The sequence below is a fragment of the Somniosus microcephalus genome, unplaced genomic scaffold (genome assembly GCF_052327205.1).
Source record: "Somniosus microcephalus isolate GS21.2 unplaced genomic scaffold, FLI_Smic_1.0 unresolved_chr6, whole genome shotgun sequence".
Taxonomy (NCBI): domain Eukaryota; kingdom Metazoa; phylum Chordata; class Chondrichthyes; order Squaliformes; family Somniosidae; genus Somniosus; species Somniosus microcephalus.
Window position 1 is genome coordinate 11,567,757 of NW_028225184.1, and position 21,333 is coordinate 11,589,089.

General features: G+C 54.8%; 1 protein-coding gene across 1 annotated transcript in view; it reads left to right on the top strand.

The window, feature by feature from the left end:
- Nucleotides 1-17,189, top strand: part of LOC147087066 (immunoglobulin superfamily member 11-like) — a 29,275-nt gene extending 12,086 nt beyond the window's left edge. Inside the window, exons 5-7 of the mRNA XM_085978185.1 lie at nt 2,850-2,969; nt 3,689-3,826; nt 16,469-17,189. Coding sequence (XP_085834311.1) covers nt 2,850-2,969; nt 3,689-3,826; nt 16,469-16,557 — 347 coding nt within the window. The 3' untranslated portion in view covers nt 16,558-17,189. The remainder of the gene's footprint in view (nt 1-2,849; nt 2,970-3,688; nt 3,827-16,468) is intronic.
- The last annotated feature ends 4,144 nt before the right edge of the window (nt 17,190-21,333 follow it).

Here is a 21,333-nt window from a genome sequence, read left to right on the forward strand (position 1 = left end):
CGTGCTGTACCTGCCCTGGGAGTGTTTGATGGGACAGTGTAGAGGGAGCTTTACTCTGTATCTAACCCCGTGCTGTACCTGCCCTGGGAGTGTTTGATGGGACAGTGTAGAGGGAGCTTTACTCTGTATCTAACCCGTGCTGTACCTGCCCTGGGAGTGTTTGATGGGACAGTGTAGAGGGAGCTTTACTCTGTATCGAACCCGTGCTGTACCTGCCCTGGGAGTGTTTGATGGGACAGTGTAGGGGGAGCTTTACTCTGTATCTAATCCGTGCTGTACCTGCCCTGGGAGTGTTTGATGGGACAGTGTAGAGGGAGCTTTACTCTGTATCTAACCCGTGCTGTGCCTGCCCTGGGAGTGTTTGGTGGGACAGTGTAGAGGGAGCTTTACTCTGTATCTAACCCGGTGCTGTACCTGCCCTGGGAGTGTTTGATGGGGCAGTGTAGAGGGAGCTTTACTCTGTATCTAACCCGTGCTGTACCTGCCCTGGGAGTGTTTGATGGGACAGTGTAGAGGGAGCTTTACTCTGTATCTAACCTGTGCTGTACCTGCCCTGGGAGTGTTTGATGGGACAGTGTAGAGGGAGCTTTACTCTGTATCTAACCTGTGCTCTACCTGCCCTGGGAGTGTTTGATGGGACAGTGTAGAGGGAGCTTTACTCTGTATCTAAACAAAGCTGTACCTGTCCAGGGAGTCTATGATGCGACAGTGTAGAGGGGAGCTTTACTCTGTATCTAACCCCGTGCTGTACCTGCCCTGGGAGTGTTTGATGGGACAGTGTAGAGGGAGCTTTACTCTGTATCTAACCCGTGCTGTACCTGCCCTGGGAGTGTTTGATGGGACAGTGTAGAGGGAGCTTTACTCTGTATCTAACCCCGTGCTGTACCTGCCCTGGGAGTGTTTGATGGGACAGTGTAGAGGGAGCTTTACTCTGTATCTAACCCCATGCTGTACCTGCCCTGGGAGTGTTTGATGGGACAGTGTAGAGGGAGCTTTACTCTGTATCTAACCCATGCTGTACCTGCCCTGGGAGTGTTTGATGGGACAGTGTAGAGGGAGCTTTACTCTGTATCTAACCCGTGCTGTACCTGCCCTGGAAGTGTTTGATGGGGCAGTGTAGAGTGAGCTTTACTCTGTATCTAACCCCGTGCTGTACCTGCCCTGGGAGTGTTTGATGGGACAGTGTAGAGGGAGCTTTACTCTGTATCTAACCTGTGCTCTACCTGCCCTGGGAGTGTTGGATGGGACAGTGTAGAGGGAGCTTTACTCTGTATCTAACCCGTGCTGTACCTGCCCTGGGAGTGTTTGATGGGACAGTGTAGAGGGAGCTTTACTCTGTATCTAACCTGTGCTCTACCTGCCCTGGGAGTGTTTGATGGGACAGTGTAGAGGGAGCTTTACTCTGTATGTAACCCGTGCTGTACCTGCCCTGGGAGTGTTTGATGGGACAATGTAGAGGGAGCTTTACTCTGTATCTAACCCGTGCTGTACCTGCCCTGGGAGTGTTTGATGGGACAATGTAGAGGGAGCTTTACTCTGTATCTAACCCGTGCTGTACCTGCCCTGGGAGTGTTTGATGGGACAGTGTAGAGGGAGCTTTACTCTGTATCTAACCCCGTGCTGTACCTGCCCTGGGAGTGTTTGATGGGACAGTGTAGAGGGAGCTTTACTCTGTATCTAACCCGTGCTGTACCTGCCCTGGGAGTGTTTGATGGGACAGTGTAGAGGGAGCTTTACTCTGTATCTAACCCGTGCTGTACCTGCCCTGGGAGTGTTTGATGGGACAGTGTAGGGGGAGCTTTACTCTGTATCTAATCCGTGCTGTACCTGCCCTGGGAGTGTTTGATGGGACAGTGTAGAGGGAGCTTTACTCTGTATCTAACCCGTGCTGTGCCTGCCCTGGGAGTGTTTGGTGGGACAGTGTAGAGGGAGCTTTACTCTGTATCTAACCCGGTGCTGTACCTGCCCTGGGAGTGTTTGATGGGGCAGTGTAGAGGGAGCTTTACTCTGTATCTAACCCGTGCTGTACCTGCCCTGGGAGTGTTTGATGGGACAGTGTAGAGGGAGCTTTACTCTGTATCTAACCTGTGCTGTACCTGCCCTGGGAGTGTTTGATGGGACAGTGTAGAGGGAGCTTTACTCTGTATCTAACCTGTGCTCTACCTGCCCTGGGAGTGTTTGATGGGACAGTGTAGAGGGAGCTTTACTCTGTATCTAAACAAAGCTGTACCTGTCCAGGGAGTCTATGATGCGACAGTGTAGAGGGGAGCTTTACTCTGTATCTAACCCCGTGCTGTACCTGCCCTGGGAGTGTTTGATGGGACAGTGTAGAGGGAGCTTTACTCTGTATCTAACCCGTGCTGTACCTGCCCTGGGAGTGTTTGATGGGACAGTGTAGAGGGAGCTTTACTCTGTATCTAACCCCGTGCTGTACCTGCCCTGGGAGTGTTTGATGGGACAGTGTAGAGGGAGCTTTACTCTGTATCTAACCCCATGCTGTACCTGCCCTGGGAGTGTTTGATGGGACAGTGTAGAGGGAGCTTTACTCTGTATCTAACCCATGCTGTACCTGCCCTGGGAGTGTTTGATGGGACAGTGTAGAGGGAGCTTTACTCTGTATCTAACCCGTGCTGTACCTGCCCTGGAAGTGTTTGATGGGGCAGTGTAGAGTGAGCTTTACTCTGTATCTAACCCCGTGCTGTACCTGCCCTGGGAGTGTTTGATGGGACAGTGTAGAGGGAGCTTTACTCTGTATCTAACCCCGTGCTGTACTTGCGCTGGGAGTGTTTGATGGGACAGTGTAAAGGGAGCTTTACTCTGCATCTAATTTCGCACCATTTGTTTTTCAGCTGATCTGGGGACTGTTATCCTTCACAATGTCTCAGTAGCGACGTCTGGAATTTACGTCTGTGTCTCATCCAATTCTCTTGGCTCAGAAAGTTGTTTCCTGCAAATGACGTTGGAAATCTGTGAGTCTAGATTGTGTTGGAATGGACGAGATGGGGTTTGGGTCCCATTGGGATTGTGTACAGTGGGAGTGAATGGGAAGGGGTTTGGGTCCATTGGGATTGTGTACAGTGGGAGTGAATGGGAAGGGGTTTGGGTCCATTGGGATTGTGTACAGTGGGAGTGAATGGGAAGGGGTTTGGGTCCATTGGGATTGTGTACAGTGGGAGTGAATGGGAAGGGGTTTGGGTCCATTGGGATTGTGTCCAGTGGGAGTGAATGGGAAGGGGTTTGGGTCCATTGGGATTGTGTACAGCGGGAGTGAATGGGAAGGGGTTTGGGTCCATTGGGATTGTGTACAGCGGGAGTGAATGGGAAGGGGTTTGGGTCCATTGGGATTGTGTACAGTGGGAGTGAATGGGAAGGGGTTTGGGTCCATTGGGATTGTGTACAGTGGGAGTGAATGGGAAGGGGTTTGGGTCCATTGGGATTGTGTACAGTGGGAGTGAATGGGAAGGGGTTTGGGTCCATTGGGATTGTGTACAGCGGGAGTGAATGGGAAGGGGTTTGGGTCCATTGGGATTGTGTACAGTGGGAGTGAATGGGAAGGGGTTTGGGTCCATTGGGATTGTGTACAGTGGGAGTGAATGGGAAGGGGTTTGGGTCCATTTGAATCCTTTGACTGATTCTGTGGCCAAATGTTGACTTGGTTCTCTCTAATGATCTCTCCTTGGTTTTATAGATGAACAGAGCGACGATACTCTCGCTACTGGTATTTGCCTTGCCTTGGTGATGGGCCTGATCCTTCTCGCTCTCTTTGCCGTTATGCTGTGGCTTCACTGGAACAATAGGTCGCTGGAATGCCGCACAGGAAGTCCAGGTGAGTTTTTGTATCTGTGACTCGACAACACAGTACATCTCGCTCTGACCCCTGAACCTCAGCAACAACAACCTGCATTTACATAGCGCCTTTAACATAGCAAAACGTCCCACGGTGGTTCACAAGAGTGCCTGTCGAACTATATTTGACGCCGAGCCATATAAGGAGATATTAGGACAGGTGACCGAAAGCTGGGTCAAAGAGGGAGGTTTTAAGGAGCGTCTTAAAGGAGGAGAGAGAGGCGGAGAGGTTTAGGGAGGGAATTCCAGAGCTCGGGGCCCCAGGCGGCTGAAGGCACGGCCGCCAATGGTGGAGCGATGGAAATCGGGGGATGCTCAAGAGGGCAGAATTGGAGGAGCGCAGAGATCTCGGAGGGTTGTAGGGGCTGGAGGAGGTTACAGAGATAGGGAGGAGTTCTAGGGGCTGGAGGAGGTTACAGGGATAGGGAGCGTTGTAGGAGATTACAGAGATAGGAAGGGGTGTAGGGGCTGGAGGAGGTTACAGAGATAGGGAGGTGTGTAGGGGCTGGAGGAGGTTACAGAGATAGGGAGGGTTGTAGGGGCTGGAGGAGGTTACAGAGATAGGGAGGGGTGTAGGGACTGGAGGGAGGTTACAGAGATAGGGAGGGGTGCAGGGCTGGAGGAGGTTACAGAGATAGGGAGGGGTGTAGGGGCTGGAGGAGGTTACAGAGATAGGGAGGAGTTCTAGGGGCTGGAGGAGGTTACAGAGATAGGGAGGGTTGTAGGGGCTGGAGGTGGTTACGGAGATAGGAAGGGGTGCAGGGGCTGGAGGAGGTTACAGAGATAGGGAGGGTTGTAGGGGCTGGAGGAGGTTACAGAGATAGGGAGGGGTGTAGGGGCTGGAGGAGGTTACAGAGATAGGGAGGGGTGCAGGGGCTGGAGGAGGTTACAGAGATAGGGAGGGTTGTCGGGGCTGGAGGAGGTTACAGGGATAGGGAGCATTGTCGGAGATTAGAGAGATAGGAAGGGGTGTCGGGGCTGGAGGAGTTTACAGAGATAGGGAGGGTTGTAGGGGATGGAGGAGGTTACAGAGATAGGGAGGGTTGTAGGGGCTGGAGGAGGTTACAGAGATAGGGAGGGTTGTAGAGGCTGGAGGAGTTTACAGAGATAGGGAGGAGTTCTAGGGGCTGGAAGTGGTTACAGGGATAGGGAGGGGTGTAGGGGCTGAAGGAGGTTACAGAGATAGGGAGGGTTGTAGGGGCTGGAGGAGGTTATAGGGATAGGGAGGGGTGTAGGGGCTGAAGGAGGTTACAGAGATAGGGAGGGTTGGAGGGGTTGGAGGAGGTTACAGAGATAGGGAGGAGTTCTAGGGGCTGCAGGAGGTTACAAGGTAAGGGAGGGGTGAAGGGGCTGAAGGAGGTTACAGAGATAGGGAGGGTTGTAGGGGCTGGAGGAGGTTACAGGGATAGGGAGGGGTGTAGTGGCTGAAGGAGGTTACCGAGATAGGGAGGGTTGTAGGGGCTGGAGGAGGTTACAGAGATTGGGAGGAGTTGTAAGGGCTGGAGGAGGTTACAGGGATAGGGAGCGTTGTAGGAGATTACAGAGATAGGAAGGGGTGCAGGGGCTGGAGGAGGTTACAGAGATAGGGAGGGTTGTAGGGGCTGGAAGTGGTTACAGGGATAGGGAGGGGTGTAGGGGCTGAAGGAGGTTACAGAGATAGGGAGGGTTGTAGGGGCTGGAGGAGGTTATAGGGATAGGGAGGGGTGTAGGGGCTGAAGGAGGTTACAGAGATAGGGAGGGTTGGAGGGGTTGGAGGAGGTTACAGAGATAGGGAGGAGTTCTAGGGGCTGCAGGAGGTTACAAGGTAAGGGAGGGGTGAAGGGGCTGAAGGAGGTTACAGAGATAGGGAGGGTTGTAGGGGCTGGAGGAGGTTACAGGGATAGGGAGGGGTGTAGTGGCTGAAGGAGGTTACCGAGATAGGGAGGGTTGTAGGGGCTGGAGGAGGTTACAGAGATTGGGAGGAGTTGTAAGGGCTGGAGGAGGTTACAGGGATAGGGAGCGTTGTAGGAGATTACAGAGATAGGAAGGGGTGCAGGGGCTGGAGGAGGTTACAGAGATAGGGAGGGTTGTAGGGGCTGGAGGAGGTTACAGGGATGGAGAGGGTTGTAGGGCTGGAGGAGGTTACAGAGATAGGGAGGGGTGTCGGGGCTGGAGGAGTTTACAGAGATAGTGTGGTTTGTAGGGGCTGGAGGAGATTACAGAGATAGGGAGGGTTGTAGGGGCTGGAGGTGGTTACAGAGATAGGGAGGGGTTTAGGGGCTGGAGGAGATTACAGAGATAGGGAGGGGTGTAGGGGCTGGAGGATGTTACAGAGATAGGGAGGGGTGTAGGGGCTGGAGGAGGTTACAGAGATAGGGAGGGGTTTCGGGGCTGGAGGAGGTTACAGAGATGGGGAGGATTGTAGGGGCTGGAGGAGGTTACAGAGATAGGGAGGGGTTTAGCGCTGGAGATTACAGAGATAGGGGGGGTTGCAGGGGCTGGAGGAGTTTTCAGAGATAGGGAGGGTTGTGGGGGCTGGAGGAGGTTACAGAGATAGGGAGGAGTTCTAGGGGCTGGAGGAGGTTACAGAGATAGGGAGGGTTGTAGGGGCTGGATGTGGTTACGGAGATAGGGAGGGGTGCAGGGGCTGGAGGAGGTTACAGAGATAGGGAGGGTTGTAGGGGCTGGAGGAGGTTACAGAGATAGGGAGGAGTTCTAGGGGCTGGAGGAGGTTACAGAGATAGGGAGGGTTGTAGGGGCTGGATGTGGTTACGGAGATAGGGAGGGGTGCAGGGGCTGGAGGAGGTTACAGAGATAGGGAGGGTTGTAGGGGCTGGAGGAGGTTACAGAGATAGGGAGGGGTGTAGGGGCTGGAGGAGGTTACAGAGATAGGGAGGAGTTCTAGGGGCTGGAGGAGGTTACAGGGATAGGGAGCGTTGTAGGAGATTACAGAGATAGGAAGGGGTGTAGGGGCTGGAGGAGGTTACAGAGATAGGGAGGTGTGTAGGGGCTGGAGGAGGTTACAGAGATAGGGAGGGTTGTAGGGGCTGGAGGAGGTTACAGAGATAGGGAGGGGTGTAGGGACTGGAGGGAGGTTACAGAGATAGGGAGGGGTGCAGGGCTGGAGGAGGTTACAGAGATAGGGAGGGGTGTAGGGGCTGGAGGAGGTTACAGAGATAGGGAGGAGTTCTAGGGGCTGGAGGAGGTTACAGAGATAGGGAGGGTTGTAGGGGCTGGAGGTGGTTACGGAGATAGGAAGGGGTGCAGGGGCTGGAGGAGGTTACAGAGATAGGGAGGGTTGTAGGGGCTGGAGGAGGTTACAGAGATAGGGAGGGGTGTAGGGGCTGGAGGAGGTTACAGAGATAGGGAGGGGTGCAGGGGCTGGAGGAGGTTACAGAGATAGGGAGGGTTGTCGGGGCTGGAGGAGGTTACAGGGATAGGGAGCATTGTAGGAGATTAGAGAGATAGGAAGGGGTGTAGGGGCTGGAGGAGTTTACAGAGATAGGGAGGGTTGTAGGGGATGGAGGAGGTTACAGAGATAGGGAGGGTTGTAGGGGCTGGAGGAGGTTACAGAGATAGGGAGGGTTGTAGGGGCTGGAGGAGTTTACAGAGATAGGGAGGAGTTCTAGGGGCTGGAAGTGGTTACAGGGATAGGGAGGGGTGTAGGGGCTGAAGGAGGTTACAGAGATAGGGAGGGTTGTAGGGGCTGGAGGAGGTTACAGGGATAGGGAGGGGTGTAGGGGCTGAAGGAGGTTACAGAGATAGGGAGGGTTGTAGGGGTTGGAGGAGGTTACAGAGATAGGGAGGAGTTCTAGTGGCTGGAGGAGGTTACAAGGTAAGGGAGGGGTGTAGGGGCTGAAGGAGGTTACAGAGATAGGGAGGGTTGTAGGGGCTGGAGGAGGTTACAGTGATAGGGAGGGGTGTAGTGGCTGAAGGAGGTTACTGAGATAGGGAGGGTTGTAGGGGCTGGAGGAGGTTACAGGGATGGAGAGGGTTGTAGGGCTGGAGGAGGTTACAGAGATAGGGAGGGTTGTAGGGGCTGGAGGAGGTTACAGGGATGGAGAGGGTTGTAGGGCTGGAGGAGGTTACAGAGATAGGGAGGGGTGTCGGGGCTGTAGGAGTTTACAGAGATAGTGTGGTTTGTAGGGGCTGGAGGAGATTACAGAGATAGGGAGGGTTGTAGGGCCTGGAGGTGGTTACAGAGATAGGGAGGGGTTTAGGGGCTGGAGGAGATTACAGAGATAGGGAGGGGTGTAGGGGCTGGAGGATGTTACAGAGATAGGGAGGGGTGTAGGGGCTGGAGGAGGTTACAGAGATAGGGAGGGGTGTCGGGGCTGGAGGAGGTTACAGAGATGGGGAGGATTGTAGGGGCTGGAGGAGGTTACAGAGATAGGGAGGGGTTTAGCGCTGGAGATTACAGAGATAGGGAGGGGTGCAGGGGCTGGAGGAGGTTAAAGAGATAGGGTGGGTTGTAGCGGCTGGAGGAGGTTACAGAGATAGGGAGGGGTGTAGGGGCTGGAGGAGGTTACAGAGATAGGGAGGGTTGTAGGGGCTGGAGGAGGTTACAGATATAGGGAGGGGTGTAGGGGCTGGAGGAGGTTTCAGAGATAGGGAGAGTTGTAGGGGCTGGAGGAGGTTACAGAGATAGTGAGGGTTGTAGAGGCTAGAGGAGGTTATAGAGATAGGGAGGGTTGTAGGGGCTGAAGCAGGTTACAGAGATGAGGAGGGTTGTAGGGGCTGGAGGAGGTTACAGCGATAAGGAGGGTTTTAGGTGCTGGAGGGAGTTACAGAGATGGGGAGTGGTGTAGGGACAGGAGGAGGTTACAGAGATAGGGTGGGTTGTAAGGGCTGGAGGAGGTTACAGAGATAGGGAGGTGTGTACGGCTGGAGGGGGTTACAGGGATTGTGAGGGGTTGTACGGCTGGGGGATGTTACAGAGATAGGGTGGGTTGCAGGGGCTTGAGGAGGTTCCAGAGATAGGGAGGGTTGTAGGGGGCTGGAAGAGGTTACAGAAATAGGGAGGGTTGTAGGGGCTGGGGGAGGTTACAGAGATAAGGAGGGGTGTAGGGGCTGAAGGAGGCTACAGAGATAGGGAGGCTTGTAGAGGCTGGAGGAGGTTACAGGGATAGGGAGGGGTGTAGGGGCTGAAGGAGGTTACAGAGATAGGGAGGGTTGTAGGGGTTGGAGGAGGTTACAGAGATAGGGAGGAGTTCTAGGGGCTGGAGGAGGTTACAAGGTAAGGGAGGGGTGTAGGGGCTGAAGGAGGTTACAGAGATAGGGAGGGTTGTCGGGGCTGGAGGAGGTTACAGGGATAGTGAGGGGTGTAGAGGCTGAAGGACGTTACAGAGATAGGGAGGGTTGTAGGGGCTGGAGGTGGTTACAGAGATAGGGAGGAGTTGTAGGGGCTGGAGGAGGTTACAGGGATAGGGAGCGTTGTAGGAGATTACAGAGATAGGAATGGGTGCAGGGGCTGGAGGAGGTTACAGAGATAGGGAGGGTTGTAGGGGCTGGAGGAGGTTACAGAGATGGGGAGGGTTGTAGGGCTGGAGGAGGTTACAGAGATAGGAAGGGGTGTAGGGGCTGTAGGAGTTTACAGAGATAGTGTGGGTTGTAGGGGCTGGAGGAGATTACAGAGATAGGGAGGGGTTTCGGGGCTGGAGGAGATTACAGAGATAGGGAGGGGTTAAGGGGCTGGAGGATGTTACAGAGATAGGGAGGGGTGTACGGGCTGGAGGAGGTTACAGAGATAGGGAGGGGTTTCGGGGCTGGAGGAGGTTACAGAGATAGGGAGGATTGTAGGGGCTGGAGGAGGTTACAGAGATAGGGAGGGGTTTAGCGCTGGAGGAGGTTACAGAGATAGGGAGGGGTGTAGGGGCTGGAGGAGCTTACAGAGATAGGGAGGGTTGTAGGGGCTGGAGGAGGTTACAGATATAGGGAGGGGTGTAGGGGCTGGAGGAGGTTACAGAGATAGGGAGGGGTGTAGAGGCTAGAGGAGGTTATAGAGATAGGGAGGGGTGTAGGACTGGAGGAGGTTACAGAGATAGGGTGGGCTGTAGGGGCTGGAGGAGGTTACAGATATAGGGAGGGGTGTAGGGGCTGGAGGAGGTTACAAAGATAGTGAGGGGAGGAGGTTATAGAGATAGGGTGGGGTGTAGGACTGGAGGAGGTTACAGAGATAGGGTGGGTTGTAGGGGCTGGAGGAGGTTACAGAGATGAGGAGGGTTGTCGGGGCTGGAGGAGGTTACAGAGATAAGGAGGGTTTTAGGTGCTGGAGGAAGTTGCAGAGATAGGGAGTGGTGTAGGGACAGGAGGAGGTTACAGATATTGGGTCGGTTGTAGGGCTGGAGCAGTTTACAGAGATGGGGAGGGTTGTAGGGGCTGGAGGAGGTTACAGAGATAGGGTGGGTTGTAAGGGCTGGAGGAGGTTACAGAGATAGGGAGTTGTGTACGGCTGGAGGAGGTTACAGAGATTGGGAGGGGTTGTACGGCTGGGGGATGTTACAGAGATAGGGTGGGTTGCAGGGGCTTGAGGAGGTTCCAGAGATAGGGAGGGTTGTAGGGGGCTGGAAGAGGTTACAGAAATAGCGAGGGGTGTAGGGGCTGGGGGAGGTTACAGAGATAACGAGGGGTGCAGGGGCTGGAGGAGGTAACAGAGATAGGGAGGGTTCTGGGGGGCTGGAAGAGGTTACAGAAATAGGGAGGGTTGTAGGGGCTGGGGGAGGTTACAGATATAGGGGGGGTGTAGGGGCTGGAGGAGGTTACAGAGATTGGGAGGGGTGTAGGGGCTGGAGGAGGTTACAGAGATAGGGAGGGTTGTAGGGGCTGGAGGAGGTTACAGAGATAGGGAGGGGTGTAGGGGCTGAAGGAGGTTACAGAGTTAGGGAAGGTTGTAGCGGCTGGAGGAGGTTACAGAGATAGGGAGGAGTTGTAGGGGCTGGAGGAGGTTACAGAGATAGGGAGGGTTGTAGGGGCTGGAGGAGGTTACAGGGATAGGGAGGGGTGTAGGGGCTGAAGGAGGTTACAGAGATAGGGAGGGTTGTAGGGGTTGGAGGAGGTTACAGAGATAACGAGGAGTTCTAGGGGCTGGAGGAGGTTACAGGGATAGGGAGCGTTGTAGGAGATTACAGAGATAGGAATGGGTGTAGGGTCTGGAGGAGGTTACTGAGATAGGGAGGGTTGTAGGGGCTGGAGGAGGTTACAGAGATGGGGAGGGTTGTAGGGCTGGAGGAGGTTACAGAGATAGGGAGGGGTGTAGGGGCTGTAGGAGTTTCCAGAGATAGTGTGGCTTGTAGGGGCTGGAGGAGATTACAGAGATAGGGAGGGTTGTTTGGGCTGCAGGTGGTTACAGAGATAGGGAGGGGTTTAGGGGCTGGAGGAGATTACAGAGATAGGGAGGGGTGTAGGGGCTGGAGGAGGTTACAGAGATAGGGAGGGATTTCGGGGCTGGAGGAGGTTACAGAGATAGGGAGGATTGTAGGGGCTGGAGGTGGTTACAGAGATAGGGAGGGGTTTAGCGCTGGAGGAGATTACAGAGATAGGGAGGGGTGCAGGGGCTGGAGGAGTTTTCAGAGATAGGGAGGGTTGTGGGGGCTGGAGGAGGTTACAGAAATCGGGAGTGGTTTAGGGACTGGAGGAGGTTACAGAGATAGGGTGGGTTGTAGCGGCTGGAGGAGGTTACAGAGATAGGGAGGGGTGTAGGGGCTGGACGAGGTTACAGAGATAGGGAGGGTTGTAGCGGCTGGAGGAGGTTACAGATATAGGGAGGGGTGTAGGGGCTGGAGGAGGTTTCAGAGATAGGGAGAGTTGTAGGGGCTGGAGGAGGTTACAGAGATAGTGAGAGTTGTAGAGGCTAGAGGAGGTTATAGAGATAGGGAGGGGTGTAGGACTGGCGGAGGTTACAGAGTAAGGGTGGGTTGTAGGGGCTGGAGGAGGTTTCAGAGATGAGGAGGGTTGTAGGGGCTGGAGGAGGTTACAGAGATAGGGAGGGGTGTAGGGGCTGGAGGAGGTTACGGAGATAGGGAGGGGTGTAGGGGCTGGAGGAGGTTACAGAGATAGGGAGGGTTTTGGGTGCTGGAGGAAGTTACAGAGATAGGGAGTGGTGTAGGGACAGGAGGAGGTTACAGATATTGGGTCGGTTGTAGGGCTGGAGCAGTTTACAGAGATGGGGAGGGTTGTAGGGGCTGGAGGAGGCTACAGAGATAGGGTGGGTTGTAAGGGCTGGAGGAGGTTACAGAGATAGGGAGGTGTGTACGGCTGAAGGGGGTTACAGAGATTGCGAAGGGTTGTACGGCTGGGGGATGTTACAGAGATAGGGTGGGTTGCAGGGGCTTGAGGAGGTTCCAGAGATAGGGAGGGTTGTAGGGGGCTGGAAGAGGTTACAGAAATAGGGAGGGTTGTATGGGCTGGGGGAGGTTACAGAGATAAGGAGGGGTGTAGGGGCTGGAGGAGGTAACAGAGATAGGGAGGGTTCTGGGGGGCTGGAAGAGGTTACAGAAATAGGGAGGGTTGTAGGGGCTGGGGGAGGTTACAGATATAGGGAGGGGTGTAGGGGCTGGAGGGGATTACAGAGATTGGGAGGGGTGTACGGGCTGGAGGAGGTTACAGAGATAGGGAGGGTTGTAGGGGCTGGAGGAGGTTACAGAGATAGGGAGTGGTGTAGGGGCTGAAGGAGGGTACAGAGATAGGGAAGGTTGTAGGGGCTGGAGGAGGTTACAGAGATAGGGAGGAGTTGTAGGGGCTGGAGGAGGTTACAGGGATCGGGAGCACTGTAGGAGATTACAGAGATAGGAAGGGGTGTAGGGGCTGGAGGACGTTACACAGAAAGGGAGGGTTGTAGGGGCTGGAGGAGGTTACAGAGATGGGGAAGGTTGTAGGGGCTGGAAGGGATTACAGAGATAGGGAGGGGTGTAGGGGCTGGAGGAGGTTACAGAGATAGGGAGGGGTGTAGGAGCTGGAGGAGGTTACAGAGATAGGGAGAGCTGTAGGGGCTGGAGGAGGTTACAGAGATAGGGAGGGTTGTCGGGGCTGCAGGAGGTTACAGAGTTAGGGAGGGTTGTAGGGGCTGGCGGAGGTTACAGAGATAGGGAGGGCTGTAGGGGCTGGAGGAGTTTACAGAGATAGGGAGGCGTGTAGGGGCTGGAGGAGGTTACAGAGATAGGGAGGGGTGTAGGGGCTGGAGGAGTTTACAGAGATAGTGAGGGTTTTAGGGGCTGGAGGAGATTACAGAGATAGGGAGGGTTGTAGGGGCTGGAGGAGGTTACAGAGATAGGGAGGGGTTTAGGGGCTGGAGGAGATTACAGAGATAGGGAGCAGTGTAGGGGCTGGAGGATGTTACAGAGATAGGGAGGGGTGTAGGGGCTGCAGGAGGTTACAGAGATAGGGAGGGGTGTAGGGGCTGGAGGAGGTTACAGAGATAGGGAGGGGTTTAGGCGCTGGAGGAGATTACAGAGATAGGGAGGGGTGTAGGGGCTGGAGGAGTTTTCAGAGATAGGGAGGGTTGTGGGGGCTGGAGGAGGTTACAGAGATAGGGAGTGGTGTAGGGACTGGAGGAGGTTACAGAGATAGGGTGGGTTGTAGCGGCTGGAGGAGGTTACAGAGATAGGGAGGGGTGTAGGGGCTGGAGGAGGTTACAGAGATAGGGAGGGTTGTAGCGGCTGGAGGAGGTTACAGAGATAGGGAGGGGTGTAGGGGCTGGTGGAGGTTTCAGAGATAGGGAGAGTTGTAGGGGCTGGAGGAGGGTACAGAGTTAGGGAGGGTTGTAGGGCTGGTGTAGGCTACATAGATAGGGTGGATTGTAGGGGCTGGAGGAGGCTACAGAGATAGTGAGGATTGTAGAGGCTAGAGGAGGTTATAGAGATAGGGAGGGGTGTAGGACTGGAGGAGGTTACAGAGATAGGGAGGGTTGTAGAGACTGGAGGAGGTTACAGAGATAGGGAGGGTTTTAGGTGCTGGAGGAAGTTACAGAGATAGGGAGTGGTGTAGGGACAGGAGGAGGTTACAGATATTGGGTCGGTTGTAGGGCTGGAGCAGTTTACAGAGATGGGGAGGATTGTAAGGGCTGGAGGAGGTTACAGAAATAGGGAGGCGTCTTGGGGCTGGAGGAGGTTACAGAGATAGGGAAGGGTGCAGGAGCTGGAGGAGGTTACAGAGATAGGGAGGGTTATAGGGGCTGGAGGAGGTTACAGAGATAGGGAGGGTTGTAGGGACTGGAGGAGGTTACAGAGATAGGGAGGTGTGTACGGCTGGGGGATGTTACAGAGATAGGGTGGGTTGCAGGGGCTTGAGGAGGTTCCAGAGATAGGGAGGGTTGTAGTGGGCTGGAAGAGGTGACATAAATAGGGAGGGTTGTAGGGGCTGGGGGAGGTTACAGAGATAAGGAGGGGTGTAGGGGCTGGAGGAGGTTACAGAGATGGGGAGGGTTGTAGGGGGCTGGAAGAGGTTACAGAAATAGGGAGGGTTGCAGGGGTTGGGGGAGGTTACAGAAATAGGGAGGGGTGTAGGGGCTGGAGGAGGTTACAGAGATAGGGAGGGGTGTAGGGGCTGGAGGAGGTTACAGAGATAGGGAGGGGTGTAGGGGCTGGAGGAGGTTACAGAGATAGGGAGGGGTGTAGGGGCTGGAGGAGGTTACAGAGATAGGGAGGGGTGTAGGGGCTGGAGGAGGTTACAGAGATAGGGAGGGGTGTCGGGGCTGGAGGAGATTACATAGATAGGGAGGGGTGTAGGGGCTGGAGGAGATTACAGAGATAGGGAGGGGTGGGGAACCCATGGAGGGATTTGAAAACAGGGATGAGAAGTTTAATATTCAGGCATTGCCAGACAGGGAGCCAATGCAGGCTCGCGAGTACAGGGGGTGATGGGCGAGCAGGACATCTCTGGGAAGATTGGGGGTAAGTTGAACCCCGCTTGTGGTAAGTGGCTGTCCCAATGAGGGTCTCTTTCCTCTGGAGAGCTTTTGGGGTGTCATGCAATCGATAAGGTTGCGGCGTGACCCGTACGACCAGATTTAGGAACAGCTTCTTTCCCAGGGCTGTCATCCTGCTGAACTCCACAAATAAACTCTAAAGCCTGCACATCTGCCAATGCACTTTATTATGGTCATGTTTATGTTAATGTATTACAAGCCAAATGTATGTTGAATGTTTAAATGTCTTAATCTAAATGTACACTCTCGGGAGCCGCAAGCCTACATTTCGTTGTACTGCACTTGTGCACTAACAATACAATAATACAATACAATACAAATCGCTTTATTGGCATGATAAGGTACATCTTATGTTGCCAAAGCATCAAAATACATTTATGGTTGAACACATAAACGCGGTTCCATTCATACAGTGTATAAACAGGTATATCCCTGAGTTTATAAATATATTTTCGCCTTGTTTATATATACTCTTGTCTTAGTTTACTGGTTGTCCCTCTGTTCATGGCAAGCTGTAACATAGTGTGCCGCCAGTGTTACACAGCTTCTCTCCTCCCACAGTAGGAATGGGAGTTTTTGGTTGTCAGTCAGATTTCTGAATTCAGGGCATATTTGTGAGAATTTTTGATAGAAATTCTCTCTGATGCCCTGATATTTTCCACAGGCTGTGAGGAAGTGCATCTCTGTCTCAACTACTCCCTGACTGCAGTGAGAGCATATCCTGTCTTCTCTTGGCAGCCTGGTCTGCCTGTGTCTGCCTTTTTCGATCGCTAGGCTATGTTCGCTGAGTCTGTACCTTGTCAAGGTTCTTCTCAGTTTGTTATCCTTTACCATGGTCAGGTAATCAGCTATGTTGTATTGTCTGTTTAGGGCCAAGTAGCAATTGAGTTTGCTTTGGGTTTTTGTTGTTTCTGCCCAATATGACAGATATTTTTCCTTTTGCTTAGCGACGATTGTGTTGGGTCGAATACTTTGTGTTACCCTGTCACTGTCCTGGGGCTGGTTATTGTTAGTATTGTTATTAGTTACTTTATTGAGTCCCAGGACTAGTTGACTGAGGGTATTCTTCTTTATGGTCAGCTCTAGGCATTTCAGGGCGTCGTAGTGATAGCATTGGGGGTTGCTCATTTGTAGGTGATTCCAAAATTTGGTGGCTCTTTTTTGGATAGTGATTATTAATGGGTATTGGCCTAGTTCCGCCCTGCATGCGTTGTTTACTGTTTTCCTTTGAGTCCGGAGGATACTTTTACAGAATTCCGCATGTAGGATCTCAATTGGGTGTTTGTCCCATTTTGCAAAATCTTGTTGTGTTAGTGGTCCCCAGACCTCACTGCCATAGAGTGCAATTGGTTCAATTACTGATTTGAAAATTTTGAGCCAAATGCTAATTGGGATTTCTATTTGGATTGATTTTTTGATGGCATAGAAAGCCCTTCTTGCTTTCTCTTTCAGTTCATTCACAGCCAGTTTGAAGTTTCCCGTAGAACTGATTTTTAAGCCCAAGTATGTGTAGTGAGTGGTTTGTTCAATTTTGGTTGTTCCTACTGTGAAATTTATTGTGGGTCCATGTTGTTTGGATCTTTGCTGGAACACAAGGACTTTGGTTTTTTGGGGATTTACAATAACAATAAAGGTTCATTTGATTTGATTTGAACTGCATCCTACCTGCCCCCCTCCCCCGGCATTACATATCCTGGTCATTGTTTGTCTTATATCTTCCAGGTTCGGCGGATTCCCAACAACCGCGAAGAATCCCACGGTCGATCAACCCTCGCGCAACAGACCCTCCGAGTCCCCCTGGAAGACTGTAAGCCTCCTAACCCTTTCCAGATTCATGGCAGTAGGACCCCCAGGTGTAGCGGGCCGAAGAAAGCCCCCCCCCCCCACCCCGCCGCCTCCACCCACCGAGTGCGATGACACACTCGGTCGACAAGCCCCAGGTTGGAAGTGTCTGCGGATTGGGCACCCGTCTGTCCGCGCCCAACGTGAGCCGGGACGGCGGCTGGGTTCGACCTCCCCCCGCACCCCACCGCCGCCCTTCTCCCCATACGCCATGGTGGCCAGTCGGGCTATTCGACTTGCGCGGCATCACCAGCCAGCACGATGGTTCACCTCCAGCTCCCGTCCCCCCCGCCCGTGAGGCGCGGGTGAGAGGCAGCATTGCGCTGCAAGGCAAAGCCATCAACACCATACCTCCCCAACCCCTCAATTACCCCCTGGTCCAAGAAACACAAACCCTTCCAATCACTGGGCGGGTGCCACTCAACCCTCCTCAACCCCCTCGAAGGCACCCGCAGGCCCTCACTCCCCAGTCTATCCCTCACATCCCCACTTATCAGAATTCCAATCTTGGGGTCTCTCACCCCACCATCCCACCATCCCCCAGTACCATTAACCAACCTTGTCGGGCACGGTGAGGGCTTCAATTAAAGGAATTCTTCCAATCTCTGGTGTCCCGCTGATCTCTTGGTCCATCGAGATGTGTTGTACCTGCTTGTAACTTCTTCTCTGGTGTCGGTTAAAGGTCATCAGGAGGATCATTTATGGGGAACACACCTTCTCCTCAATCCCTCAATCCCACCTTCTCCCCAATCCCTCAACCCAACCTACCCACCTTCTCCCCAATCCCTCAACCCCACCTCCGTACGTCTCCCCAATTCCTCAACCCAACCTACCCACCTTCTCCCCAATCCCTCAACCCCACCTACCCACCTTCTCCCCAATCCCTCAACCCCACCTACCCACCTTCTCCCCAATTCCTCAACCCAACCTCCATACGTCTTCCCAATTCCTCAACCCAACCTACCCACCTTCTCCCCAATCCCTCAACCACACCTACCCACCTTCTCCCCAATCCCTCAACCCCACCCACCCACCTTCTCCCCAATCCCTCAACCCCACCTACCCACCTTCTCCCCAATCCCTCAACCCCACCTCCATATGTCTCCCCAATTCTTCAACCGAACCTACCCACCTTCTCCCCAATCCCTCAACCCCACCCACCCACCTTCTCCCCAATCCCTCAATCCCACCTTCTCCCCATCCCTCAACCCCACCTGCCCACCTTCTCCCCAATCCCTCAACCCCACCTACCCACCTTCTCCCCAATCCCTCAATCCCACCTTCTCCCCATCCCTCAACCCCACCTACCCACCTTCTCCCCAATCCCTCAACCCCACCTACACACCTTCTCCCCAATCCCTCAATCCCACCTTCTCCCCAATCCCTCAACCCCACCTACACACCTTCTCCCCAATCCCTCAATCCCACCTTCTCCCCAATCCCTCAACAATACCCACCCACCTTCTCCCCAATCCCTCAACCCCACCCACCCACCTTCTCCCCAATCCCTCAACCCCACCTACCCACCTTCTCCCCAATCCCTCAATCCCACCTTCTCCCCAATCCCTCAACCCCACCTACCCACATTCTCCCCAATCCCTCAACCCCACCTCCATACGTCTCCCCAATTCCTCAACCCCACCTACCCACCTTCTCCCCAATCCCTCAACCCCACCTACCCACCTTCTCCCCAATCCCTCAACCCCACCTACCCACCTTCTCCCCAATCCCTCAACCCCACCCACCCACCTTCTCCCCAATCCCTCAACCCCACCTCCCTACCTCTCCCCAATTCCTCAACCCCACCAACCCACCAACCCCCCAATCCCTCAACCCCACCTACCCACCTTCTCCCCAATCCCTCAACCCCACCCACCCACCTTCTCCCCAATCCCTCAACCCCACCTACCCACCTTCTCCCCAATTCCTCAAACCCACCTTCTCTTCAATCTCTCAACCCCACCTACCCACCTTCTCTCCATATCCCTCAACCCCACCCATCCACCTTCTCCCCAATCCCTCAACCCCACCTGCCTACCTTCTCCCCAATCCCTCCACCCCACCTACAAACCTTCTCCCCAATCCCTCAACCCCACCTTCTTCCCAATCCCTCAACCTCACCTACCCACCTTCTCCCCATCCCCCAACCTCACCATCTCACCAATCCCTCAACCCCACCTAGCCACATTCTTCCCAATCCCTCAACCCCACCCACCCACCTTCTCCCCATCCCTCAAACCCACCCACCCACCTTCTCCCCAATCCCTCAACCCCACCTACACACCTTCTCCCCAATCCCTAAACCCCACCCACCCACCTTCTCCCCAATCCCACAATCCCACCTACCCTCCTTCTCCCCAATCCCTCAACCCCACCCACCCACCTTCTCCCCAGTCCCACAACCCCACCTACCCATCTTCTCCCCAATCCCTCAACCCCACTGACGCACCTCCTCCCCAATCTCTCAACCCCCACCTACCCACCTTCTCCACAATCCCTCAACCCCACCTACCCACCTTCTCCCCAATCCCTCAACCTCACCTACCCACCTTCTCCCCAATCCCTCAACCCACCTACCCACCTTCTCCCCAATCCCACAACCCCACCTACCCACCTTCTCCCCAATCCCTCAACCCCACCTACCCACATTCTCCCCAAATCCATCAACCCCACCTTCTCCCCAATCCCCCAACCTCACCCACCCACCTTCTCCCCAATCCCTCAACCCCACCTACCCACCTTCCCCCCAATCCCTCAACCCCACCCACCCACTTTCTCCCCAATCCCTCAACCCCACCTACCCACCTTCTCCACAATCCCTCAACCCCACCTTCTCCCCAATCCCTCAACCCCACCTACCCACCATCTCCCCAATCCCTCAACCCCACCTACCGACCTTCTCCCCAATCCCTCAACCCCACCCATCCACCTTCTCCCCAATCCCTCAACCCCACCTGCCCACCTTCTCCCCAGTCCCTCAACCCCACCTACCCACATTGTCCACAATCCCTCAACCCCACCTTCTCCCCAATCCCTCAACCTCACCTACCCACCTTCTCCACAATCCCTCAACCCCACCCACCCACCTTCTCCCCAATCCCACAACCCCACCTACCCACCTTCTCCCCAATCCCTCAACCCCACCTACCCACCTTCTCCCCAATCCCTCAACCCCACCCACCCACCTTCTTCCCAATCCCTCAACCCCACCTACCCACATTCCCCCCATATCCATCAACCCCACCTTCTTCCCAATCCCCCAACCTCACCCACCCACGCTCCCCCCAATCCCTCAACCCCACCCACCCACCTTCTCCCTAATCCCTCAACCCCACCTACCCACCTGCTCCACAATCCCTCAACCCCACCTACCCACCATCTCCCCAATCCCTAAACCCCACCTACCCACCTTCTCCCCAATCCCTGAACCCCACCTACCCACCTTCTCCCCAATTCCTCAACCTCACCTACCCACCTTCTCCCCAATCCCTCAACCCCACCTACCCACCTTCTCCCCAATCCCACAACCCCACCTACCCACCTTCTCCCCAATCCCTGAACCCCACCTACCCACCTTCTCCCCAATCCCTCAACCTCACCTACCCACCTTCTCCCCAATCCCTCAACCCCACCCACCCACCTTCTCCCCAATCCCTCAACCCCACCTACCCACCATCTCCCCAATCCCTCAACCCCACCTACCCACCTTCTCCCCAATCCCTCAACCCCACCTACCCACCTTCTCCCCAATCCCTCAACCCCACCTACCCACCTTCTCCCCAATCCCACAACCCAACCTACCCACCTTCTCCCCAATCCCTGAACCCCACCTACCCACCTTCTCCCCAATCCCTCAACCCCACCTACCCACCTTCTCCCCAATCCCACAACCCCACCTACCCACCTTCTCCCCAATCCCTGAACCCCACCTACCCAACTTCTCCCCAATCCCTCAACCTCACCTACCCACCTTCTCCCCAATCCCTCAACCCCACCCACCCACCTTCTCCCCAATCCCTGAACCCCACCTACCCACCTTCTCCCCAATCCCTCAACCCCACCTACCCACCTTCTCCCCAATCCCACAACCCCACCTACCCACCTTCTCCCCAATCCCTGAGCCCCACCTACCCACCTTCTCCCCAATCCCTCAACCTCACCTACCCACCTTCTCCCCAATCCCTCAACCCCACCCACCCACCTTCTCCCCAATCCCTCAACCCCACCTTCTCCCCAATCCCTCAACCCCACCTTCTCCCCAATCCCTCAACCCCACCTACCCACCTTCTCCCCAATCCCACAACCCCACCTACCCACCTTCTCCCCAATCCCTGAACCCCACCTACCCAACTTCTCCCCAATCCCTCAACCTCACCTACCCACCTTCTCCCCAATCCCTCAACCCCACCCACCCACCTTCTCCCCAATCCCTGAACCCCACCTACCCACCTTCTCCCCAATCCCTCAACCCCACCTACCCACCTTCACAGAATCACAGAATCACAGAATCTACAGTGCAGATAGAGGCCATTTCGGCCCATCGAGCCTGCACCGACACATATCCCACCCTATCCCCGTAACCCCACGTATTTAATCCCCTAACACTAAGGGTCAATTTATCATAGCCAAATCAACCTAACCCGCACATCTTTGGACCTTCTCCCCAATCCCTCATCCCCACCGACCCACCTTCTCCCCCTATGGGTGGAGTGGGACTGATGGCAGGTGGGTGGGGGAAAAGAGAG